The 27,328-nt window shown below is 38.8% G+C and overlaps 1 protein-coding gene across 1 annotated transcript in view; it reads left to right on the top strand.

Moving 5' to 3' along the window:
* The first annotated feature begins 5,263 nt into the window (after window positions 1-5,263).
* Window positions 5,264-27,328, top strand: part of HSD17B4 (hydroxysteroid 17-beta dehydrogenase 4) — an 81,077-nt gene continuing 59,012 nt past the window's right edge. The window contains exons 1-8 of the mRNA XM_046667528.1: window positions 5,264-5,451; window positions 7,581-7,634; window positions 16,493-16,600; window positions 18,777-18,836; window positions 20,092-20,113; window positions 20,219-20,265; window positions 21,892-21,976; window positions 23,082-23,269. Of these exons, the coding sequence (XP_046523484.1) occupies window positions 5,394-5,451; window positions 7,581-7,634; window positions 16,493-16,600; window positions 18,777-18,836; window positions 20,092-20,113; window positions 20,219-20,265; window positions 21,892-21,976; window positions 23,082-23,269 (622 nt within the window). The 5' untranslated portion in view covers window positions 5,264-5,393. The remainder of the gene's footprint in view (window positions 5,452-7,580; window positions 7,635-16,492; window positions 16,601-18,776; window positions 18,837-20,091; window positions 20,114-20,218; window positions 20,266-21,891; window positions 21,977-23,081; window positions 23,270-27,328) is intronic.

Below are 27,328 nucleotides of genomic sequence, written 5' to 3'. Positions count from 1 at the left end.
AAGATGCATAAATATTTCTTTCCTGTAAATATTTTCTTGCTGCATCAGGTCCAACTTGGGTCATCAATCCAAGGCTAATGAACAAGATAAAGGAGAAAAAAAATCAGCAAAAAATCCATTAGATTTCTACCTACTAAGCTAAGCTTGAGAAAAAGCCAGGTCTGAAGTGCTTCATTCTTGGCGCTAGCAAAAGGTCTGAAGTTCATGCAAAGTACAGCTGCCTTTGCAGTACAGGGTTCTCTAGAGAGCTTTCACGTGACCCCAGAAATTTCTGTCTCCACTCAAGCCTTGATCCTGACACATGCAGTATGAGTTCCTGGAAAGCCTGTGTTGATTCCCAAAGGCAGCTGTTTTCGTATTAAACTCGGCTACTGTGGTGTACAAGAGCTAAATCAGCCTGGGCAGCTGCAATCTCAAACCAGCTGCAGCTCAGTGACAGCTGACAGAATCCCTAAAAGGGCCAGAGAGTGAGGTTCAGAGGCTCTGCAGCCAGGAACTACGCCCAAATCATGCCTTAGATGCTCTGATGGAGATACCATTATCCTTGCAGCTGCCTACTAGACGCTGCCACTCGCACCTCTGACATCACTGCCATTGCATTGTGCCCACTCCTACATTAGATCTGATGCCATTGCTGCTTCTACCACCCATTGCCAGAATGGATTCTGTATATTTTGTTGTTCCCTCCAGCCCAATTCAAAGTGGTGGGAGGAAGCATCTGATTGGCAGAACTTAGGTCATGTGCTATGCCTGGTGGCAAGGGAGGCTAGGATTGTGAGTATCTGGTATTTTCAGCCTCTGAGGTAGGAAAGAGGCGGAGATATTCTCCAACAATAGGAAGCAGGTTCAGAGACTGAGCAACAAAAAGAGAAGAATCCTGTTCCCTGAAATATCCCTTCATGCTCTCCCAGCTCTCCATATACCATTAGGCTAAGCCACAAAAGTTAGTGTCTCCCTTAGAGGAGTGACTCCTTAGAAAAGAGATATCCCTAAGGCTGAGCAAAGAGGATAAACTTGCAAGGAGTTCTGACCAGAAGGAAAGATACAGTAGAATTCTTACTGGGCAGAGGATGGAGAAGATTAGGAGGGTGGAGAACATGGAGTGTAGTTGGCCTGGGTTCCTCAGGGACCTGACACCCCTCACCCCTTCCAAGGCCTGAGCCTGAAGGGCTGGGGCAGTGAAAAGGATAGAAGCTCCAGAAAGATTTTGACTCTGAGAAGACACTGCCATGCAGGTGACCCTGAATCATCTTAGGGTGACTGCAGCAGAGTGGTAACGGCCTTGTTGGTTCATGCAGTGAGTGAGCTGAAGGTCCTACCCCTAACTCCCTTGGTTCCTAGCTGGCCTGGAATAGTTCTATTTTTGTTTGTTTTTAAAATTTTATTTGAATTCTTTTTTTGATTTGAAATAAGTTTAGACTCACATAGAAGTTGCTAAAATAGGTCAGAGAGTGAGAGATACACAGCAGATTCTACGAATCCCTAAGCCCACACATGGATGTAAATACGATTTAGAGGCTAGATTAATTTGTGCTGGGGTCAAGTGCAGGTGGGTGGAGAACCACTGAGACCCCTCAATTATGCTGAGAGAATAAACTGCAAGTTTCATCTACCACAGACTTTATCAGTAGCTGGGGGGTGGAGAGGGCAGCACGACTTTAAGGACCACCCTACCCCTGCCAAACCTTTCCTCTATGTTAAGGGGACATATAGGCTAGAGAAGGGAGGAGGGAGAAGCCTGAAAGATAGCATTTACTCCAAACAGACTGAGTTACCCCTTTAACTGGCACGTTTAAGTCTCCTTTTCTGCCTCCCCTCCCACAAGAATGAGGACTGGAGAGCAAGATGAGACCATTAGAGAACATAACCTACACTTATACAGCAACACTCTTTTGTAGTGTATTAAATTATACTCCTCACTCTTCTTCCACACCTGTAATTCCTAAATCTGTATGGCCTCTCATTCATATTTGAGATATATCGAGACGGGCACTTGCATTTAACCATCCCTGTTGGCTCTGGTCTGGGACTACCTGGGGCCCAGCTGTGAGTCTGGGAAGTGGACTATCGGCTCCCCAGAAATATCTGAGATAGCCTTAATTCTCCCTCCTGTTTCAGGTCTGTGGCCGAACGCACCTCATGGTAGGTAACAACGGGGTTGATTCTGCACTTACATTTCCGAAAGTAGGAATAATGCACACAGCCTTTTATTTCTGTTTAAAGTTAAATTTATTATTATTTTTTAAACAGAAGAACAGGGGTACTGGATTAAACAAGAAAGATTACAACACAAGACTGAAACAGATACTCGCCATGGAGATCTCCACACTTAGACCACAAAGAGCTTGGCGAAGGGGCCGGCTCACCAGGCATCCTGGTGGGATGGAATTTGAGAAAATTTGGCTCTGCTCAGTTGCCGTAGCTCCATCAGCTTCCTCGGCACGAAGCAGAGTCGTGGAGACCAAAGTTTACTGAGTTGTCACGCAGGCTTACCTTTGAACCTAGGATTCAAACGACCATGTCCAAGGTTCACTTTTACGTCTTGATTCGAACGTGGATTCGAAATGCCTGCGGACTGGACCGCCGGGCCTTCCTCACGGCCAATAAGGAAAGAGGATCGCCATTGGTCTGAACCAAGGAGAGCCTCACGAGTAGACACGACTTTGCGGGGACCAGGGGGCTGCGGGGGCGGCAGCGGCGCAGGGCTAAGAGGGCTCCGCCTCCAGGCAGTCCCCATTGGTTGTGGGCGGCGCCGGGGCGGGGCCAGGTCTAGTTTAAATCTCCAGGGGTGGCCTCTTTCTTGTCGCCTGGGCTTTCTTATCTTTGGGTCCAGCGCTCTCGCGGCCAGCCTTCCTGGGTTTCACTGAGCACCAGAATTCAGGGGTCGATCGTCAGTAAGGCAGATGTGCACAAATGGCCAAGAGAGCAAGGTGCTGGTTTAGGGGCGCGCTTTCAGTGAAAGGTGCTCTTTGGAGATTCAGGCTTCAGTTACAGAGAGAGTTTTCTTGCTCGGCCTAAGCACAGAAACCAAATTCAGAGCTCTAGAACAACAGCTGTCTGTTAGGCATCTCCAGCCACTCCGCTTCCCAACCGCTGTTTGCCCCATATCGAAGTCATGTTCCCACCAGAAGCTGCTCTTCTCCCGCTATTCCTTATTTTAATGAATGGCCCACCATAACCTAGATTCTCAAGCCAGAAATATGGTGGTTATTTTAGTCAGTTCTCCCTCACATCCACGTCCAAATAATCTCAAAGACCTGACTCCATTTCCAAAAAATATCTCCGAATTTTCCTTCTTCAACATTTCCTCTGCCTTACTTCTGACGTCCATAATTTTTCCCAATAAGTTTCTGTTACTGAACCAGGTTCGTTTTTGTCCGCTGCCCGGAAAGCCAAACACGGAGGTGACGAGATTGCAGCAGAGAGAAGGTTTAATCATACGACAGCCACGTGAGGAAGTGAGAGTCTAAGCCTCAAATTCACTTCCCCAAAAATAGGGACTCAGGGATATTTATGGGATAGAGGGCAAGGTGGTCTCAAATGTGGAGAGAAGTGATGGGAGGTGAGGAGAGGTGAGGTAATTAATGATCTGCACAAACGTAGTCAGACTTCATGCCTCTTCAGTGGCGGTGTTAGCATGATCTGAGGGTGGAGTTTTTAGCCTCTTGACGTCAGTAGGTTGCCTATTAGACATCTGGATGGGCCCAGTTGATGAGTTGGTGGTTTCAACCTGCCTGAAGTGGACAAGGAGTTCCAATTCCTGAAAAACAGCTCACACACCCATTACCATGGTGACCCAGGCTCCAGGGAGATGTTATCTCTAGGAGCCTAGTGGGAGTCAGATAGCATATTGCCTAAACAGCACAGTTAACAATGGGTGGGTGAAACAGCTAAAAGCTATAATCAGTAGTTGCAAAAAGGAAAAAGAACTTTAGTTCCTAGGTACTTAATCATCAATGGTAGCTCTCTGCCGGTTTCATTTCTATCTGTTCTCCTTGTCCATCGCTAATCAATCCTCAATAATGGGGCAGAGTGATCTTTCCATGATGTAGATGTGTTCTCTGGAGTAATCCTGCTGAAAACCATTTTCAGCACTAAATTAAAACATCTAAACGTGATCTGACTGACTCTCCTTATTTCTGTGCAGCTCCACTCCCCACCCCCACAGGCCCCCAGAAATCTAGCTGGCACTTCCGTTGCTTGTAATGTCCACGTTTGTTTGCAGAGCTCACTTCTTAAGGTTCTTTGTGCATCATCTCCTATGGAAAGTTTCCCCTTCTCCCCAGCAGGGATAGGATCCGTTTATTTGGCACCATTAGCCGACCTGTACACATTTGTCACAAGTCATCATGCTGCAACTCTTAATAAAGCTTTACCATCTGACTTAAAATAGCTCCTGAGATCCTTATTGTTCATCTGTAAACTTGTGCCTACCACCTACTGCCATTAAGTAGATGCTTAATGAATGTTAAATGAATGAATTACACCATGTGACTGTTCTCAACATTACAAAAGCACAAATCATTTAGGAGCATTTGTTACCATGTTTTTGTCCCCCGAGATTCCATTTCAGGAGGTGAGCATTGGGGGTCCAGGACTCTGCATTTTTGACAGTTCTCAGATGATTTTCATGCAGGAGGTCCAGGGATTACATTCTGAGAAATCTTTACCTATTGGCAAGTACGTCTTTCCTTCTTAGGGGCTATCTTTTTTTTTTTTTTTTTAAAGATTTTTATTATTTCCTTTTTCTCCCCAAAGCCCCCCGGTACATAGTTGTATATTCTTCGTTGTGGGTTCTTCTAGCTGTGGTATGTGGGACGCTGCCTCAGCGTGGTCTGATGAGCAGTGCCACGTCCGCGCCCAGGATTCGAACTAACGAAACACCGGGCCGCCTGCAGCCGAGCGCGCGAACTTAACCACTCGGCCATGGGGCCAGCCCCCTTAGGGGCTATTTTTGAAAGCTACTTAAGGATAAGGACTGCGTTCTATTTCCCTAGGCTAGTGCCTAAATCCAGAAAACGCCTGTTGAGTGAATGACAAAACGATGGGTGAATGGATGAATGCAAGGTGCCCAATCAGTCAGCTTACTACGTAGGTCCCAGCAGCTCTTATTACTTCTAGCAGTAGAAACTGCCATTTCAAGCCAAGCCTCTGAGGCAGGCTCTCGCAGCCACTAGAAGCACTACATTTCCCAGAGTTCCAAGGGATACCCGCACAGGCGCACTTGGAAAACTACGGCGTCCGTCTCCTCCCCAGAAAATTGCAGGTCACGCCTATTCCCGCCCGCGCCACTCCTGTTCTTCTTGTCCCGCAGTCTGAAGTCCACTGGTCTTTACACAGGTCCAGTGCAGCTCCTGTGTGTGTGTCTCTGTGTGTCGCTGCAGACCGGACTCATGGCCTCACAGCTGAGATTCGACGGGCGGGTGGTACTGGTCACCGGCGCGGGGGGAGGTGAGCACACGAAGGCTGGAGGGTGGGCGCCTGCCTCGCTCTCGGGGCACGATCCCCCTTTTCGGGCCGGGGACACATGCCCTGCCGCAGCTGCGGTCCCAGTGTCGGGGTTGCGGACGGGGGCGGTTTAGGGAGTAGGCGAGTGCGCCCGGTGGGAGTGAATGGCTGTTGTCGGGGCGCCGAATCTGCTGAGGAGGGGAGGGATGGAGTGGGCCTGCCTTCAGTGGGGAGCCAGAAACACCTGGTCGCACTGGCAGGTGCAGCAGCCCGCTTCCCCCAAGCTTTTCTGTGGGAGCTTCCCGAGGCTCCAGGTCTTGCATGAGCGGAGAGGCCCGTCTGGGCTGTGGGTTGCAGGACTAAGTAAAAGTTCTTCCTGACGCTCTTCTGTGAGCCTCACTTGTGACTCTTCCGGCCAATACACTCTCTTAGGCCTCTGTCAGGTCTTTCAGAGGTTGAAGAAGAACCTTCCGGAGCCTGGAATCACCCCAGAGGATTAGAGATGTCGGCCCCTTGCCTTTGAAAAGTCAGTCATTCAGGATGATTCAAATTCATCCGCTTTCGGATGATTTTAAGTTCTCGAGAGGGCCTTCTTTAAAGAGGTCATTTGATCAGACCCTGCTCGTTGGATCTTGCTTATGAAGCCAAGCATTCTACTCAGAGTTCGCTGGAGTCTTGGCCTGGGTTGGAAACTCAGATGCCTGCAGGAGTCAAGCAGGTGGTAGAGGAATAAAATGGGAGTGGGATGGGGACAGTAGGAACTGGTGAGCAGAGACATTTCTCAAGTGGGTGCCATATTCCTATGTTTAAGGAGAAGCAGAATGGAGATTTATGTGAAATAACTTTTTAAAGGACAAAAAAATAAAACAAACCACTCACGCCCACACCGATGCTCTGCAGTGAGATTTGACACTATTTCTCACCAGTGGTGGACCTTTATGATCTCCAAGTGCAGGGATCTTGACCTCAGGCACCTTTGATTCCCTGCTGGCAGTGCCGTATACCTAGAATAGACCTAATGCACAATTAAGCTGAATTATTTATTAAAAGTAACAGCAATGGAATTCTTTTCGTTAATCCATATATACTTTTACCTCTCTGTTGATGAAGTGGATTCCAATGCGGCCTTTCAGAAAATGCGTTTAGTATTAATTGGTGGCCAAGTATTTTATAGTCATAGGTATATTCATTCTAAAATGGTCATCTGTTTTTGGGAAAACGTTTTGTTTACACTTTGCTTTTGATGGAAATGCACTTAGTGTTTAAGTCAGTGGTTTTAAGTTTTAATCACTCTTTTGATAGCGAGTGATTCACAGAAATGAAATACATTTTACACCAGGACCCAGTACACACACACTATTTATATTTGAAACAAATTCCTGACACGGTACATAGTTAATGAAATACACTCCGAAATTTCTGTTCTGTTTCATTAAGTAAATGCAGACTGCCACCACCCCGCGTTGATTTTGTGAAGTGTTAATGAGTTGTGATGAGACGATTATGAGTTTAATCCTTCCTGTTCATAAACCGGTTCATATTTTAAAGAGCCCTGCAGACTTTCCATTGCCTGGATTATGCTACAGTCACTAGCCATTAGACTTGAGTACTTGTCTGAGGGAGCAATAGAATTTTGTAGTGAAGTTGAGACTGTCATAGGCCATCACTGAGAAGTCTAATTGCAGCCCTATCATGGAGACTATTGTCCTTGAGCTCTTGGTGTTCTTATTTAGAGATCCATACCTGCAGAATTGAGGCACTGCTGAACATCCCAGGAAGGTGTCCATGAATGCCCACTGGGCCTGCGTCTGTGTTGTTAATACCGAGGACTCTTCCACCTTCTAGATTTCATGCAAATGCATTTAATGGTGGAACCCAGTTCACATCTAGTATCCTAGCAGGTAGGTAGAATGGTATGAAATGGTAGGTGGAATAGTTGGAAAATATAGTTTTAAGCTTTCCAACTTCTGTAAGTAGAAGAGGGTGAAATACAAGTTGAGAGTACCAATGAAGACTACCATTTTAATGTAATTAATTTTCACCAGTTACTTCAAAATAGGGATTCAGTTGAGGGGACAGAAGAAATTCTGCTGACCTTTGCTCACCTTTCTGATTATTTTGTTTTTCATTAGGACTGGGCCGAGCCTATGCCCTGGCTTTTGCAGAAAGAGGTGCGTCAGTTGTTGGTAAGTTGATACGTTTTTCTTTTTAATTGGTGACTGGTGATTAGAGCACAGTCTTCACAAGCCAGCCACCTTTGTCCTTGTACCAATTAATTTGTTAACATCAAACTTGATTACTATGTTTTTTGTCTACCAGGAGGCTTTTGTCCCCTTGAGGCTGACTTTATAACTTACTTTTTTTTTTTTAAATTAAGGTCATGATTGTTTACAACATTGTGAAATTTCAGTTGTACATTATTATTTATCAGTCATCTTATAAGTGCGCCCCTTCACCCTTTGTGCCCACCTCCCCAGCCCCCTTCCCCCTGGTAACCACTAACCTGTTCTCTTTGTCCATGTGTTTGTTTGTCTTCCACATATGAGTGGAATCACACAGTGTTTGTCTTCCTCTGTCTGGCTTATTTTGCTTAACACAATGCCCTCAGGGTCCGTCCATGTTGTTGTGAATGGGACGATTTTGTCATTTTTTATGGCTGAGTAGTATTCCATTGTGTATATATATACACACCCATCTTCTTTATCTGGTCCTCAGTCTATGGGCACTTAGGGTGCTTCCAGGTCTTGGCTATTGTGAATAGTGCTGCAATGAACATAAGGGTGCAAAAGTCTCTCTGAATTGCTGATTTCAAGTTGTTTGGATAAATACCCAGTACTGGGATGGTTGGGTCATATGGTATTTCTGTTTTTAATTTTTTGAGGAATCTCCATACTGTTTTCCATAGTGGCTGCACCAGTTTGCATTCCCACCAGCTATGACTTACTTTTTAAAGTAAACTAGTTTCACTGCATTTGCTGCTTAACAGAATTGCTAAAAATGGACAGGTATTCATTGTATAAAAGGAAATTCTTGAATCTGGTAAATTGTGGGCTGTAATTTTTTAAGATAGAAGGCTGGTGCGAGATGAATCCCTGTAAATGTAAATATATTGATAAGAGTAAGAAGTAAGTACGTTTTGAAAACTGGAAGTTTGGAGTCAGGGAATCCAAAGTATTTTTTTATCTCATTCATCAAAATTTTTAAAATGGAAGCTGTTTCCAACGATTTTTTAAAATTTTTAATGGAAGAGGCAGGTGCATGATTTTATTATGGGGGGGGAGGTCAGTTGGAAGATGCTGTATTGAAGAATCCTGAAGGTGGGAGGTTTTGGTGATTTACTGCCTTGGACTGGCCTGATGTACTTGGCAGTTGGTGTGGATGCAGGAGCGGATTTGTCCACAGCCAAGCCTTCGTGGGGAAACTGAATGAGTGCTCAGAGCAGGGCGTTATGGCAGATGTTATGGCCCAATGTTAATTGGAATCTTTCCTTATTTGCCCACAATGACCTCCGAATCCCAATTTTTCTACATTTTACTAGGGAATACAGAGAGACAGATTTCCCCCAATTTGTTTATGGAGACGTCTAACAAAAGAGTAAGCAAACCCCCAGGTTTCTAAACAAAGAAGACCTATTCAGGGCCTGAATATGCTCTTCTCCCTCAGTGTGGATGGGTAGCTTTTCTTGATGGAGGGGATGCAGGGACTTGGGATGGTTCTTGTTTCAGCTCAGAGCTGCTGTCTGTTAATCCCATCTGCTTCTTGTGGCAAGGACAAACTTTGACATGGTATTTGGCCATGGGGTATATAGTTCAGGCCCTCTTTGCCAGATTGTCCCAAGAATATTTCATGTCAGGGCCTAAAGACATATTGTTATTGTTTTTTCTTTTCGTTCTTTTTTTTTTAATATTGCTATTTATTTCTTAATATTTTATCTTATAACTTTTTACTTATTTGCATCTTTTCCCCTCAATTCTGTGAGTGCCTCATTTTATCTCCTAAAGGACCTAGAATATTCCCTTGTGCAAAGAGGGTACTTTGTTCCTTGGTTTTTTTGTTGTTTGATAGAGACTTTTTTTGGGGGGAGAAGCCAGCATGTCTGAGATTGGTTGAATAAATTTCTTTTTTTTGTTTGTAACTAAGGTATAATCTTAGTTTATAAACTTGTTTTATAAAAATTTTACAGCAATGTGTGTTTGTGTGGATCGGTTTTCCTATATTTGTGTGTTACCTTTGAATTTGTTAAATTCAGATGAGGAGTTTTTCAGTTCTCTGAAAAAGATAAACAGGTACAATGTGTCTTTAGTTTGTCATTGCCTTAGAGATGGTATTGCAGCAAGTGCTGGTTGAAGTCCATGAAGGTAGGAGATTTCTGTCTTGGAAAAATATTTACCAAACTTACCTGTAGAGCCAGATTGAGTTTAGTTTAGGGGAAAATCATCTACGTGAGACTGTAGAACTTTTGGCTGATATTTTGTACCGCTTTTTGGACTACGACCTATCTGTGCACTTTCTGGACCAGCAGTGGGATGTGTTCTTCCCTAACCACCACTACCCTCTAGTTTAACTTTTTAAAATGTAGATACCCTACTTCCAGTTTGCGTAACGTGTACTAACATTGCTTCTCTGTTAATTTTTGTTCTGCTCAGCATATTTGTTTTTCTTTCCCTTAATGGCAGAGCTGGGATTGCAGCTCAGGACTGTCTGCCTCCCGGATCTGCACCTTTTTTTTTTTGTGAGGAATATCGGCCCTGAGCTAACATCTGTTGCCAATCTTCTTCTCTTTACTTGAGGAAGATTGTCACTGAGCTAACGTCTATGGCAGTCTTCCTCTATTTGGTATGTGGGATGCTGCCACATCATGGCTTGGTGAGCTGTGTGTAGGTCTGCACTCGGGATCCAAACTTGTGAACCCTGGGCCACCAAAGTGGAGCATGCAAACTTAACCACTATGCCACTGGGCCAGCCCCTGCTCAACATATTTTTTTTATCTAAGTAAGCATAAAATAGAAAGAGGAATAAGTAAACCTAGGATGTTATGACATCAGAGTATCTTGTTTGTGGAAAAGTGATTAATGAGGTAATTCAGTGACTAGCTCAGAGGCCAGTAAGAAGCAAGTCCTTAAGAAATAGAGTAGCATGTTTCTGGTATAAGTCAACTTTTGCTCTGTTTCGCTCGGTTAACAAACAAATCTCAATGGCTTACAATACTAAAGGATTATTTCATGCTTACGTGACCTTTCAGCTTTTGGTCAACTGTGTCTCTGCTCTGTGTGTATTCCTAATTTCAGGATCCCAGCTGAAGGAGCAGCTTCTATCAGAGACATTGCCATTCGTGGGACAGAGGGAAAAAACAATGTGTCCACTTGGTGGCTCTTAATTTTTTTGTTTAGAAGTGGCATGCTGCTTCCATTCATATTTCATTGGCCAGAGGAAATCACTCGGCCAAGTCCAAAGTTAAGGGCATCACTTAAGATATTCTCCAACTTCGTGTTAATGTGATTGCTATATCTTATATTCCATCATGTAAAGAATTATAGGAGATTTAAATCTGGATATAAGAACTGCTAAGTCTTTGGCTGATAATTATAGCAGGGGCATTTGGTTTTGTATAAATTATATCTTTCAGGAAATGTTTGCACATATCTGAAGTAAATGTTAGGAATGGAATAGTCCTGAGGTTTCCTCAGTAGATGAACGTTAAGTGTTATGTTGAGAGCGTTAACACAAAGATGATTGAAGTGTTGCAGCAAGAAGGACTTCTTTCACAGTAAGAAAGGCAGAAAGTTTTCTAGAACCGGAGAAGTAATACCTTTGGGAAATAGAAGTTATAATCCTTTAAAGTAAGATTGACATGATTTCTGTGCTGCAGTTACATGATAACTGACAAAATTGAATTTTAAGTTCCTTTGGCCTGAAGCCAGAGCCTGTGTTTTTAAGCATTGTGTGATCCTGACAGCTGGAAGGTGAACTCTAGTTGGGAAAGTGAATTGCTTTTGAAATTAGGTCAGGCTTCAAACCCTGGCTCTGCTCCCTGATTACATGACCTGAGTATTAGTAGCCACTTTACCTAATTTCCAGGATTGTGGTGGGGATTAAATGACATTAAAAATTAATATGGTGGGAGGGTTGAAGGTAGATGCAGCGGGATTTGCTGATTTGCTGATGTGGGTTAAGGGAAAGAAGATAGAGTGGCCGTTTACTGAGATAAGAAAAACTGAAGGAAGACCAGATTGGCAGAGAGGAGACATTCCTGTTAGACTTACAAGTGGAGATATTAAGTAGGCAGTGGGATATAGGACTCTGTAGTTGTGGGGACAGGTTGAAGCTATGTAAATCTGAATGTTCTCAGTTATAGATGGTATTTAAAGACGGGAGACTAGATCAGATTCCCCAGGTCATGAGTACAGATAAACAGGAGAAGAGCTCCAAGGAGTAAATCTGGATGACTCAGTGTCTCATTTTCAGTTCCTTCTCCCTTTAAGGATACTTTTGATACCGCCTTTTTTTTTAAAGATTTTATTTTTCCTTTTTCTCCCAAAGCTCCCTAGTATATAGTTGTGTACTTTTAGTTGTAGGTCCTTCTGGTTGTGGCATGTGGGATGCCATCTCAGCATGGCTTGGTGAGCGGTGCCATGTCTGCACCCAGGATTCGAACCAGCGAAACCCTGGGCTGCCGAAGCAGAGCACGCGAACTTAACCGGAGCCCCGATGCCTTCTTTTTGAGACAAAGAAAATCAATTAAAGGGACCTAATGTAAGACACTGCTCTCTAATCTACCACCACCACATTTGGGAGTCCTTCAGATATTTAGATACATTTATGGTCATTCTGGAAAAGATTCCTGATGAACTTAGGGTAATTGTATCTTTCTACTCTTGACCTAAAACACATAAATAGGCAGTTATTTTACCAGCAGTATGGGTTTCTCTGAGAATGGCAAAGAATTGCAATTGCAATCTGGGACTTGTGGTCTATGGCGAACCACATGCAAGTTCAGAGAAACAAAGGAAAGGAAATTCTTTTATGAAGTTGAGAGGGGCTGTTGTAAACAAAGAGTCCTTTGGAGGAGACAGGGAGTTCGAAATGTAGTGGCTTTTGCTTGGCTGAGTTATGGCAGTCTCTGATTGGCTGAGCTGTTGCTGGGCAAGGAGGAATTTCTTTCTTCTTTCTGCTGGGGTTGTAAAGTAGTATCACTTCCTGTGGGAGTACAAGCTATGTCTCTTCCTGTGAGGTCTGTAGTCTGTAGTGTGTGTTGAGTGACAAGTGTGTGAGAGTTCTCTCTTCTGGCCTCCCAACTCTATTATAAATCTGTTTATTAATTTTCACACTACCAAACAGTGAAAATAGTATGGCAACCCTGCATTTCCCCGTTTTTCTTGGCTGTCAAGAATCTTAAAGGTAAACCCGACACCGTCCTCAGCTAGAGTAACTACCACTGGCCTGTGCTTTCAGTAGGCTTGTCTTTCCCTAACATAATGTTTTGTTTGTTAATTTTTCTGTTCTTTAATAGTCCTTGCACATGTACTTTATATTTTAGTCACTTTAAATATGTTTTGGTAGCAGTCAGGACATAAACAGAATACAGGAGGAAATCCCTATTGGGCCCACAGCTCTAAAATCAGTGACGTGATTCTTTTTTTTGTGTGTGAGGAAGATTGGCCCTGAGCTAACATCTGTGCCCATCTTCCTCTACTTTATATGTAGGATGCCTACCACAGCATGGCTTGACAAGCGATGCATAGGTCCGCACCTGGGATCTGAACTGGCGGACCCTGCGCTGCTGAAGCGGAATGTGCGAACTTAGCCACTGCGCCACTGGTCTGGCAAGAGTACTTTTATAAACTCTAAGTGTGCTTTAGAATTTCCTGGATCCTTACATTCCCACTCTAGTGATTGGCATATAGCGGGTATTTAATAAAATCTCAGGGATGGATTTTTAGGAAAATACTTATGTAGTCTTTAATAGACTATCCAAGTCATTGATTTCTTTAATATGACGGAAATAGGCAAAGATTTTTCATCTTTTAAAAAAAACTTTTCAGGGTTATAAACTGGATTATATATGGAAGATTTACAAAGTTGTCACATTTTGGGATGTTTTGATGGTTTCAGCTGAAAAGACTATCCTTAACTATCATGATCTTACTGTTTTTACTACCTGTTTTAAAGCTATTTGTTTCAGTGGGATGGCTGATTGATCGTTTCCCCTATACCCTCCCCAAACAAATGTGATTTTTTTGTTTGTTTGTTGGAAATAATTACATTCTTTTTAGGATAAAAGAAACTTGCTTACAGCATTACAGGAGCAGAGTGGTAGGTCCAGGTTCTAGTCTGGGTTTTGCCGTTTCATACAGCCTTGGAGCCTGGGCAAATTACCTAACTTTCCCCAAACTGGTTCCTTATTAGTGAAAGTGGGAACGACTGTTCCTGCCAACCTCCTAAGCAGCTGTATAGGGATCAGATGCAGCAGTGTACAGAATGGTTCTCTGAAAATGCAAAGTATACCAGTATAAGGTGGTGATGGTATTTAAAATTTTTATTTATTATTATTCTTATTAGAATTGTTGGCCATGCATTTAAGCAGTAACAGTGTCTCACAGTATTGATACATTTCTTTGTATACAATTGCAAAAAAGATCTTCTACCTTTGTTGCTATCTAAGCCCTTCGGCAGGTAACCAGTGCTTTTCTAGATAAGGTTGTGATTAATTCTTGTGATTTAGCTCTGGTGATAGTGGGATGACTGAATGGGGTCGGTGTTAATTTAGTGCTCTCTAATGTAGAAACTTGTCTTGAATAATCTATTCTGATACTGTTTCACTGCACATCATTGGTCTCGATAAATTATTTATCCAGACTTCAGTGTTTACCTATTTGGTTGCACTTTGAGCAATTTCCACTTGGGGGTAGTATTTCATTGCACATTTGAACACTTCTTTCTTAAATATTGCACTTGCCAGTTTGCTTTTGAACTTTTCTTTGGGTCTTAAAAGGGTCTTAAAAGACTATTAGCTGCATGTCTTAACATCTTGATATTTTTTGCTGCTTGTTTCCTGTCATTTCAATAATTGCATGGAAATGAACAATTAATAGAAATTTAGTCTTGAGAATCTTACTGCTTTTTTCATCTCTTGAGGGCTAATGTAATCCCCTTTCCTTTATTTTGTGTCTTCATAGCATTTTTTATTTGCAGTAAGACTGATAAGACTATATTGTTAGAAAAATATATCCCAGTCCACATTTTGAAAAACTCATTTCCTTAAAAAGAAAAAGTATTAAAAAAAAAAAGTAGAAACGCATTTGACTTAGTAGATTTTAAGTGTGATTAGGCATTAACTTTTTCTTTGTATCATCCCTTTATCTCCTTTACCAGCCAGCCCACTTGCAACCTTCACCCCAGTCCAAAAAGAGAGAGCCATTCTTCAGAAGAAAAAAAGATCTTTTTTTCAGATGTGGTAATCATCAATTTGATAATAGTAAAAGACTTTGAAGTTTAGTATATGCCACCATGCCATATGCCATTTACTAATTAGTAATTTTTTGTTGTTATATTTCTCAAAATCTATGCAACGACCCTACAAAAATGACCAGTTTGCAGTGCAAATTAATTCTTTGTCCCAAGTCATTTTCTCAAAGTTTTTTTCAAGTTATTTGAGATTGATCTATTTATATTTTCAGTAGTTTTTGCATGTTATTTTGCAAATATTACCTTAAATTATTGTATAAATTAATTTTATTTGTCCCTGTACTTTGTTATGTTGGCCTTTAAATACCTTATGCTAAAATCTGTGCATTTCTATAATCATCACATACTTGACTTTCTTTTTTAATTGAGGTGACGTTGGTTTATAACATTATGTAAATTTCAAGTGTACGTTAACTTTCAATAGATTATAAACTCTTTGAGGACAATCACCCTTCTTATATATCTGTGTGTCCCTTTGTAGATTTCCTTGCAAATAGTAAATGCTCAGTTAATGTTTGTATCTATGTAATTGGACATAGGGAGATTTTATGTGGTAAGTGTAGTCAGTTGTTAAACATATAAAGATGGAGTCACGGTATAAATTAGCAACTGAACAGTTATTAGTTCTGGACCTTTTTAAATAGTTTTTATTTCTTTCATCATAGACCATGACATAGTATGTTTTATGAAAGTTTACAAGTGTGCTTCTCTAGTAGTTTGATATTATGCTTGTTCTTTATCACCATTCCTGTAAACAAAGGCTTTCTTGACATGGAGAAGATATTTCACATTGTGCTTTTAATTTTTTTCTTTTTTAATTGTGGTGAGAATACTTAATATGAGATCTACCCTCTTAACAAATTTTAAGTGTACAATACAGTATTATTAACTATAACCACTCAGTTGGACAGTAGATCTCTACAGCTTAGTCATCTGCATTATTCAAACTTTATGCCCGTTGATTAGCAACTCCCCATTTCCTCCTCCCCACAGTCTCTAGCAACCACTGTTCTACTCTCTGATTTTATGAGTTTGACTGTTTTAAATACTTTCATGTAAGTGGAATCATGCAGTATTTGCCCTTCTGTAATGCCCATGTTACAGGGGGTTACTCTCTTTGAGATTGTGGTTTCAGTTCTTTTGAAGGAGTACCTAGAATTCTAGTGGGATTGCTAGATCTTATGGCAGTTCTATTTTTAATTTTTGGAGGAACCTCCATACTGTTTTCCTGTGTGTTTAACCTTAAAGTAAACTTCAGGTTGTTTCTTTTCTTTCTTTTTTTACTAAAAGTGAGTTGAATCATATTCTTTTTCTTTTCAAAAAAGGAAAAGCATTGCAAAGTTAAAAAAGTCCCATGAAATGAACCGTGTTTAAATATTTTGCTGCTTCTTCATATCTATATTTAAAAACAAAGAGGCATATTTTGAAAGAACATATCTCACGGTGTGTTTAATAAGGTGGGGTAGAGGTAGGAGGGGATTGGGCAAATGACTGAAGAAATACACTAATAATAGAATTTCATTTCCAACTCATATTTTGAAGGTCCAGAAATGAATGCTTGTTTGTTTCTGCTTTGCAGTGAATGATTTAGGAGGGGACATGAAGGGAGTTGGTAAAAGCTCCTTAGCCGCTGATAAGGTTGTTGAAGAAATAAGAAGCAGAGGCGGAAAAGCAGTGGCCAGCTATGGTATGCTATCTGAGAGAACTGTACTGTTTCTTTTATTTTCCTTCCACTGATGTTACTGCTTACATTAATAATCACTGAGCAAGTACCTCAGCATTTCAGTGTAATTGTGAAATTAGATTTTATCTGTCAGCCAGAGCTATTTGACTGCATATTTTCTATGATATGTGAGAATTTTTTGCACTTTTGGTGTAGATTATTTCACAAGTATAACTTTTATTCTATTGGTTATTTAATATTTTTATTAATGAGCACATGATATAATCAGTAAATTATTGTAGATGTTCTTAAAAGACTGGTTTTAGCTAAAAGGTCATATGTTTTTCTACAGAATAACGTTAAATTCTTCTTTTTAAAATTGTTTTAAAAAAGTTCTTAAAGTAATATAGTGTAAGAAGTGAAATGCCTCCTTTCTGTACCCAACCTCCATATTCCATTCTGCACAAGTAGTTGTTGCTCTATGTAGCTTTCTTATCTTTATAAAAACTTAAGTGTCAAAGTTAGGCGTTAAAATAAAGACACGTCAAAAACGGCAAATACAACCTTTACGTTTGACGTATTCATTCTAATAGTATTTGTAAAGAACCTTCTTGAATAGATTTACTTTAAAAAAGCTAGCGCTTACTGACTTTTCTGCAAATTAGATTGTTTTTATGGGCTAGGGATAAAATTAGATTGCTAGTGACTTCATTTTGAAATTTTAGAGGAAAGGAAATGCGATATGATTTGTTTTTTGTGTTTGAGAGAATAATAAGGCAGACATCTTAGTATCTTCTTTCCACATTGATGATCTAGAAAAATGTCTTCAATTTTTTTTTTTTTAATTCTGGTGTTTTAAAAACCTATTTTATAAAGATAAACATTGCAGACTCTCCTTCCCCAAGGGTTGCTATGCAACCTGTATCAATCAGGTTGGAAAACAGAAGCCCCCACTAGGTTTTCCCCAGTGTGAAGGGTTTTAATACAGGGAATTAGCGGCTTCTGTAACCATTGGAAGGGTTGGGCAAGTGCATGTCAGGGAAGCTGTCGACCATCTCATCCTGCCTCGTGTGCTTCTCAAGAGCTCACCTGGGAGATGTGCTGCCAATCTTAACGTCTGCAGTCTGCTCAGAATGTTGTGTACATCTGCAGGAATCTCCTACTTTTCCATCCTTTAGATGAGTATCTCTTTTTGGCAGACTATATGGGTCTCAGGGAAGGGACTGTGTTTCCTGGCTCCTCTCCTATGATTGCAGAGAATATAGAAAGAAGCATTGGTGATGTTGAATTGATAGCTGACCACTTGACACACAACTCTGGGGATATGAGCCTTTCCCCTGGGCTGATTAGTAGAAAATAATGAAGCCATAATATTTTGTTGAGCTTTACTTTTTGTAGTTAGTATTACAAAAACAGCAGGTTTGCTTTCCATGTGAGTTATATAGCATTGAACGTGCTTTTTCAAATTAAACATTCACCTTCTCTCCCTCCCAAATTCTGATTTGCATCCTTAAGGGGACGTGCTTATGTGGCTATTTAAAATTAAATATAAATTAAATAAAATTAAATATTCAGTTTGTCGTATTAGCCACATGTCAGGTGCTCAACAGCCACGTGTAGTTAGTGGCTTCTGTATTAGTGCAGAAATAGGACATTTCTGTCCTCACAGAAAGTTGTGTCGGACAGTGCTATTTTAGATAGTATTTACCAAATATTTCCTATTCACCCCGTCTCCTTTTTTTTTTTCCTTGTTTTTGTAGGTTAAAGAATTGTCATGGGGCTAAATTTCTTTTATAACACTAGATTATTTATATATATATATTTTCTGCTTTTTCTCCCGAAATCCCCCCAGTACATAGTTGTATAGTTTTTAGTTGTGGGTCCTTCTGGTTGTGGCTTGTGGGATGCTGCCTAATGAGCAGTGCCATGTCCGTGCCCAGGATCCCAACTGGCGAAACCCTGGGCCACCGAAGCGGAGTGCGTGAACTTAACCACTCGGCCACAGGGTCCGCGCCTCTATATTTTGATTCATCATGTACCTGAAATATACATTTATATTGTACTTTTCTTGGAATGTATTCTTCTTGGAAATGAGTTCTGTTGCGTGAGTAGTAGCTGTCATGTGCACTGATCCATAGAATTTAGAAGTCATTTGTGAGGGATATTACTGAGGTTTTGTACTACTTTCCCTTTCCCTCAGATTCAGTGGAAGCAGGAGAGAAGATTGTGAAGACAGCCTTGGATGCGTTTGGAAGAATAGGTGATGTTTCTTTGCATGTGTGGTACTAAGGGAGAGGCTTCTACCTTCCTAATAAAATTTTTTTGATTTAACCTTTGTTTATTAAAAACTCCCTCTTTCTTGATAACCAAATTTTTAGATTTGTTTTACAAATTAATTATTTTACATACCCTACCTTATTCCACAAAGGGCTCAAGGTGACAATTTTTATGCATCTATGTGTTGAGTTTGTTATATAGTTTTTTGTACTTTAAGAGCTTTTAAAGAACTTGTAAGCGTTCTCTACATTCATTTTTTATGATAATTTAATTTTACTTCAAATATGTTTATGGCAGTAGAGGACCCAGTGGAATCTTTTGGATAGTTATAATGATTTGGATTAAAATGATTCGGTATCTTTCAAATTAATCAAGGTGAATCATATAATCAAAATCTTCATTTTTAAGAAGCGTTTCAAATATATTGTTTAGTCCATCCTTCTTTAGATAATCTTCCTGGTTTAGTCCTACACACTGTTAATAAAAGATTATTGAATTACTGGAGGGAAACATTCCTGCAGAGAAGCCCAACATGTTTACAATCTGAAAAGCAGTAATTATAATTTGGATGTACTCCCTTCCTCCCCCCTTTTTTCTTGTCTAGTGTATTTATTTTTCTGGTTATGTCTGGTTAAGCTCATAAGAGATGTGTTTACATGTCATCTGCCAGAGGGATAGAGACCACAAAGGTATGAAGTCATAGGGTGAAAATAGCCGCAAGATGGTGATTGAACCTTAGAAAATAAGTCCTTTCTTTTCATAGTGAGAATATAATTATCTATTGAGATAAGCCATCAGTTTCTAACTCTAATGGTTTCCTTTCTAGGCTTTTGACTTTTGAATGGCAAGGAAAAATATTTTAAACTTTAACTTTCCGAGTGAATTTTGAGGTTAAATGAGGGAGGGCTTATGGTTACCACTGAATCCTAAGAACCTAAGAGTTAGGCAACAGCTAATTCTATGAATAAGCTGTTAGAATTTCAGCAGAAGGTAGTGGTGGAAAAATTTAAATATGTAAGTTTGAGAGGAAAGTGCTGATATAATGTGATACTGTGCTTTTGTGAGTCAGATTTTTTTTTTGCTGTAGGTATAAAATTTTGTTCTAATAGTACTCTTTACCTATTATATTTACTTTTCCATGAGGAAGAAAACACTTTTGAAAGAAATGAGAGTTGTAAGCAAATGCAAATTAATATGCTTGCTTTTATATTTGTGACTTGGATCTTTTTATATTGTAGATGTTGTGGTCAACAATGCTGGGTGAGTGTTTCTTTTTTTCATTTTTAGTAATGTGCCTAAAAAGCTTTTTTTTTTTCAAAATGCATACTCCCTCCCCACCTAACCTCTGTAATATCAATATTTTAGAATTCTGAGGGACCGTTCCTTTGGTAGACTAAGTGATGAAGACTGGGGTAAGTTGTTTTTAATATATGTCTCTGTGGAACATACCTAACCATTCAGCTTTTTAATATTTGATAAATTTATATATTTAAGGATAAACTTGCTTCTGCCTGCTTTTGCTTTGGCTAATATAAGTGAAGAATAAGCTTTGCAACTGAAAACAATGAACGATTAGAAGTAGTCTATTTCTTTTTTAACATTTGATAAATTAAATAAATTTTAAATCAATTGGTGGAAGTTATGCAAAAGGATTTTGTGCTTTTTGATTTGTTTCTCCCTTTTTCTTCTTAAGAGGTTGTCAGCATTTGTTAGCAGTGTTAACTCATTCTAACTGCCTTTAGCCTGCTTATCTCACTGCGTGATTCTCATTTCAAGAGTGAGAGCAGGATATGGAAGGGAGTCTTGGGCTCTAAAAATGATGGAGATCTGAGAATGAGTGGGAAAAACCTAAATAGTATTTTGAACCTTCTAATAAGTAGGAAAAATTTCCATTAGGAATGCCATGTTGGAAAGATTGAGTTTAGATCATGAACAAATCATAGTTATGAAAAAATTTGTTTTGTGTTTGCTCTTCTTTGCCCTTACTTTCCTTGGCCCTCCCAGTCAGAACAAAACCAACAATGGTGGCTGAGACAGTAGTCGCAGGCATGGTAACTGAGGGGAATTATGTCACTGTTTGTAGAGTGTGCTTCTGGGGAATATTGCTACAAGTTCTTTGGAAGAAGCAAAATATCTTTGTGACTGAGAATTAAGCAAAGAATGGCTTTTAGTTTCCTCTTCCTTTGTAACAACTATGGTAAAGAAGCTGAGAAAGATAAGATTTGTTGGCAAAGGGGGCTTATGTGGGCACTTTCTTTTCTGCTCTGGTGGGACTGGGCTATTTCCCCATAAGCTCACCACTCCTAACTACCCTTTCATGTTTTTGGCTTCTCTTTTCATTCTTACGTTATTTTTCTAATATACATGTGAAAACATTTGTTGAGGCCCCAGATTGAAGCAACGATAAGTAAAAATTGTTAAAAACTTCATAATTAAAAAAATAAAATTAAATCTAGAATTATTTGTCTATCTAAATCATTCTCCAAGTTGTCTATTCATTAGATTGACATCTTTAAAACCTGATAGGCTTCTCTCTCTCTTTCTCCTTTCTCCTCTCCTACTACCCTCCCCCCATCTTCCCCTCCCTAACTCTTTTGCAAACCTTGGTAAAAATAGGGATATAGGGAAATACTGAGCATTTTGTAAACATTTCTGATGATGAACTGTGTGGTTTATGATTATGCTTTAACTGATGTTTGTGTTGAGTCCCAATTTTATATGTAAAATTCTTGGATATTTGTATTAGTGAATATTTATATAAAGTAGGCATAAATTAAAGATGGCGTTGTATTTAGATGTATACAAGGATTATAACAATTTTGTCATAAATTATAGGGAAAATGGATGTAAACTATTGATTGGTTACACAATTGGAACAAAAACAAAAATAGTTACTTAGCAGTGCGACAATAGTTGATTTTGAATGCTAGGTATGCAGTGGGCATCTTTGTATAAGTAAATCATTGCTTATGTTGATTCTGAGATGTGCGTATCCAATTTTTCACAAAATATGTAATAAAAATAATTTCTTGTTTTAGATATAATCCATAGAGTTCATTTGCGGGGCTCCTTTCTAGTGACCCGGGCAGCGTGGGATCACATGAAGAAACAGAAGTTTGGAAGGTAGAGTTGAATGAGGCTGTAAAGGGGGATTGGAGATAGAGTGTGTGGGTTCTTCGGTACAGGGAAAGATAATTGGTTTGACATTGAGTAAAATATTTTCAGATATGTGCAGGCTTTTTAAATATAGTTTTGGCATATACCCTCTCATTAAATTGGTGTCATTTGGTTACAGATTACCTGAGCTGGACAGCTTTATATTTTCTTTCACCTCCTACTGTTTATTATTAATGGTTTTCCTGCTGTTCTCTGATATTTTAGCAGTACAAATATTGAAGATTTAGCTGTATTTTATTGTCTAATCACAATATCATTTGTGTGTCTAGTGACCAACTGGGGAGAGAAGAGTGGTTATTTCCTCCTAGCTGGTACTGGTTGGACATGAGTTAGTCTTTATAAACTGTTTAGAGACTGTAGGACTCTTGGGGTTGCATCTATGTGAGTGACTCAATGTGGCAGAGCTAGTAAGTAGCTCGATGCACTCTAATATCAAGGTCACTGCTGTTAACTTAGGCTTCACACACATCTCCTAGAAGTAAATCATTTGTAATACCTATTCTTATTGGAGATTTCTACTTTATCCTGATCCTAGCAGTTTCTGAAAGTAAATGATATGATTTATTTTACTTGGTCTACTAAGTAGAGTGAGTGAGAATGGGTTCTCGTATGAGATAGCATTGTTTTGATATGAGGCATTTAATATTATCCAGAAAAAGAAAGAGGCAAAGTGATGAGGACTAAAGAATTAGAACTACTTTTGCTAATATTTCTTATTAAAATTTTAACATATATTGCCAATTTACTTTATGTTTACAAATATTTATCATTATTTACAATAGATACTGAATATCATTCTTAGACTTGAATTCATTTGGTCCTACCAAGGATTTTTAAAAAAATAGTTAAATCTTATAGTTGAATTTTGAGAGATTACTTTTATTATTAATATTATTTTAGATATGTGAATCATGACTCTAAGAACCTAATGACAGTATACAGAGTTGCTTTTGACAAATGTAGTAATACTGAAAAAGAAAAAAGAAAGGCTTAGCATGGCAATGTTATCAAAACAGAAAAGATGCTATTGAGAGACCGATTTTTCTTTTAGGATCATTATGACTTCATCAGCTTCAGGAATATATGGCAACTTTGGCCAGGCAAATTATAGTGCTGCAAAGCTGGGTCTTCTGGGCCTTTCAAATACTCTTGCAATTGAAGGCAAGAAAAATAACATTCATTGTAACACTATTGCCCCTCAAGCTGGATCACGGTTGACCCAGACTATTTTTCCTGAGGGTAAGTACCTTAGATTTTTTCTTTGCTATTACCCATAAATCTGTATGGAGTGAGCTTTCAAAAGTATTTAATCTGAATAGTTAAAGAAATTATTTTCCTTACAATATCAGGAAGCATTATGTATAATTTATGATCATTATGGAAAATTTAGAAAAGCACAAAGGATAAAATAAAAAATGGCCCATAATTCTACCACACTGAGATAAACTTTCATTCTTTTTCTTTGTGCAGGTAAACATACATACGTGTTGTTTTACATAATGAGATAATAGCATTCTTACTGTTTTATAAAAAATAATTATTTTTTAAAATTAATGGACTATACTTTTCAGGACAGTTTTAGATTTATAAAAAAATTGAGCAGACAGTAAAGAGAGTTCCCATAAACTACCCCCCGCCCCCCAGTTTCCCGTATTATTAACATCTTGCACTAATGTGCTACATTTGTTACAAGTGATGAACCAGTATGGATCCATTATTATTAACTAAAGTTCATAGTTTACATTAGGGCTTACTCTTTGTCTTGTACAGTTGTGTGGGTTTTCACAAACACATAATGATATATATCTACCATTACAGATCATACAGAATAGTTTCACTGCCCTAAAAATCCCCTGTGCTTCACCTCTTCAGCCCTCTCCTTTTCCTCCTGAATGTCTGGGAAGATTGAAGCACACTTATTGAGTAATATTCCATGATATGGATGTACCACACTTTGTTTATTCATTTATCTATTGAGGAACATCTTGGTTGCTTCCAGTTTTTGGCAATTATGAATAAAGCTGCTGTAAACATTCATGTATACGTTTTTGCATGGACACGTTTTCAACTCATATGGGTAAATATTACGACTGCTGGATCGTATAGTAAAACTATGTTTAGCTTTGATATTTCCAAGCTATCTTCCAGAATGACTATAATTTTGCTTTCCCACTAGCAATGAATGAGAGTTCTTGTTGCTCCACATTTTTGTCAGCATTTATTGTAGTCAGTCTTCTGCATGTTATTCCTTCTAACAGGTATGTAGCAGTATCTTACTGTTTTAATTTTCAGTTCCCTAATGACATATGATGTCATGCATTTCTTCCTATGCTTTTTTGCCATTTATTTATCTTCTTTGGTTATGTGTCTGTTCAGATCTTTTGCTTATTTTTAAATTGGTTTGTTTTCTTATTGTTGTGTTTGAAGTGTTCTTTGTGTATTTTGGAAACAAGTTGTTTATCAGATAGATATTTTGTGAATATTTTTTCACCAGTCTCTAGCTTGTCCTTTTACTCTCTTAATGTCTTGCTTTTGAAGGATAATTTTACTGGAGACAGAATTCTGGGTTGGTGTTTTTTTTTCTTTCAGCACTTTAAATATTTCATGTTCCTCTCCGCTTGCTTATATGGTTTCTAAAGGGAAGTCTGACATAATACTCCCTTGTTCCTCTATAGGTAAAGTGTTTTCTCCTCTATCTTCTTCTAAGCTTTTCTCCTTGTTTTTTCTGCAGTTTGAATATATTATGCTTAATTATAGATTTTTGGCAATACATTGCTTGATATCCGCTGAGCTTCCTGGATATGTGGTTTGGTGTCTGTCATTAATTTTGGAAAATTCTCAACCATCATTATTTCAAATATTTATTCTGTTTCTCTCTCTCTTTTCCTTCTGGTATTCCCATTATGGGCATGTTATATTTTTTTGTAATTATCCCACAGTTCTTGGATATTCTGTTCCCTTTTTTTTCATTCTTTGTCCCCTTTGCATTTCAGTTTGGGAGGTTTCTTTTGACATATATTCAAACTCACTGATTCTTTTTTCATTTCTGTTACATTGTTTTTATTTTCTAGCACTTCCTTTTGATTTTTTCTTAGGGTTTTCGTCTGTCTGCTTACAATAGCCATCTGTTCTTGCATGTTGTCCACTTTTTCATTAGAACCCTTAGCATGTTAATCACATTTACTTTAAATTCCTGGTCTGATAATTCCAAAATCTCTGCTATATTTGAGTCTGGTTCTGATGCTTGCTTTGTCTCTTCAGGCTGTGCATTTCTTGCCTTTTAGCATGCCTTGAAATTTTTGTTGGAAGCTGAACGTGATGTATTGGGGTAATATAAAGTGAGGTAAATAGGTCTTTAGTGTGAGGTTTTATGGTTATCTGGCTAGGAGTTAGGCTGTGTTTACTGTTTGCTATAGCTGTCACTGTCAGAGGCTTCATTTCCCTCTGTGTCCTTGTTTTTGTGTTCCCTGTTGTCTTTGGGTTTCCCTAGAAACTCTTTGTTAAATAGAGTATGTGTCTTGGAGTGCTCTCAGTTGTAATCCACTGTTGTTACACTGGAGCTGTGTTGATGTGGCTGTAAGTTATTGGGGAAGGGAAGTGTTCTATGATTTTAGGATTAAACCTCTTTTTTTTAATGGGTCAGAGTCCCTGGGTTGTGACTTGTGGAAGAATTTCTTAGCCTTTCTCTTTTCCTCCCCGTATTTGGGACAGGAAGGCTAGAGGGGCTCCAGTTGTCTAATTGCCCTTCCCCTGGGTCAGATAAGTCTCTGGTAGTTTCCCTTGAGGATGGGCCTTTGTTAAAGAGAACAGAATGCTCTGGCCATATTTCAAAATGATTTTGTTTTATTTATTTTTTTGTTACCTTCTCCCTTTTTTTCTCTAATATTTCAAAGCAAATCTTAGACATTATATTTCACTTCATAAATACTTGGAAATGTATCTCTAACAGACAGGAGCTTTATAACCATAATGCCATTATCATACCAAACAAAATAATTTGTTAACATCACCTAATACCAAATTTGTGTTAAAATTTCCTAGCTGTACAAAAGATATCTTTTTAGAGTTGGTTTACTACACATGGATCCAAAGTCCACAGGCATTTTGCTACTATATCTCTTGTTTCATTTAACACATAATAGTTTGTTCTCTTTTTTAAAAAAAAACCATTTATTTGTTGAAAAATCTAGTTCATTTGTCCTATAGACTATTCCTCATTCTTGATTTGGGTTGCCTTTGTACTTTTGGGGAAAATCAATTGATCACATAAGTGTGAGGCTATTTCTGGATTCTGTTTTGTTCCATTGATCTATGTGCCTACCTTTTTACCAAATCCATGATGTTTTGATTACTATAGTTTTATACTAAGTCTTGAAATCAAGTAATGTGAGTCTTCCAACTTTGTTCTTTGAAAAGATGAAATTTAAAAATTTAAATCTATGACTGAGAACCTGTTCTTATTTATTTATTTATATAATAAATAGAATACTTGACTAGTGGAAAACTGTTTGTTGTTTTTGATACTCCTGGTTTTGACATATTTATAAAAAGAAAATCTCCAAAATACTTTAAAAGTAGCTTCTGTGAAATGGTACAAAACAATTGATGAAATGATTTTAAAGTTAGCTCCTTCATGAAACACAAATATTTATTCACAGTACCATTTACTTCCTACATTTGAGCTAACGTTCGTTTTAGAACTTAGAATTTGTAATACCAGGCATATACCTACCAGCCCTTGCTAAGAGCTGTGCCTAACCAATTTGCTTTAGGGTAGAATAGAGCTATTTGGACCTGAGATCTAATTTTTTTCCTTTTCTATGTCAGCAGGGCCATTTTTAAAACTTTCTTATTTTAAAAACTCTTTATACTCTCATATTTATGTCAAAGGAATTCTTGTGAAAGAGCCAGATTATATGAAGGACAGATACAATTCATTTTTTTTCCTTTAAGTGTGATGCTACATATCTATGCGAAATAGTGCAGGTTACTGGTAAGAAGTAAAGCATAAAAATATACTGAATTGTCTTGAACTCACTACTCAGCCCAAGAATTGGAATATTACCGATGACTTGTGTCTAACTTCGTACCCTCTGTTCTACCTTCTCTGCTTCATACCAAGAGATAACCACTATTTAGAATTTCGTGTTTACCGTTCTTTACTGGACTTCTACCTTAGTCACTTTTTGTTCTTGGTTGTAGATTCTTCTTGGGAAGCAGTAAGTTTTCAAGAAAATATTGAAAAGTTTAGGTTTTAAATTTGTTTTCCTTTGAGAATGTAGTTTCCGTTTCTTTGGA

This window comes from Equus quagga, chromosome 7 (assembly GCF_021613505.1).
Source record: "Equus quagga isolate Etosha38 chromosome 7, UCLA_HA_Equagga_1.0, whole genome shotgun sequence".
NCBI classification, from domain to species: domain Eukaryota; kingdom Metazoa; phylum Chordata; class Mammalia; order Perissodactyla; family Equidae; genus Equus; species Equus quagga.
Note: the sequence above shows the minus strand (reverse complement) of the source record. Positions and strands in the feature narration are given on the sequence as shown.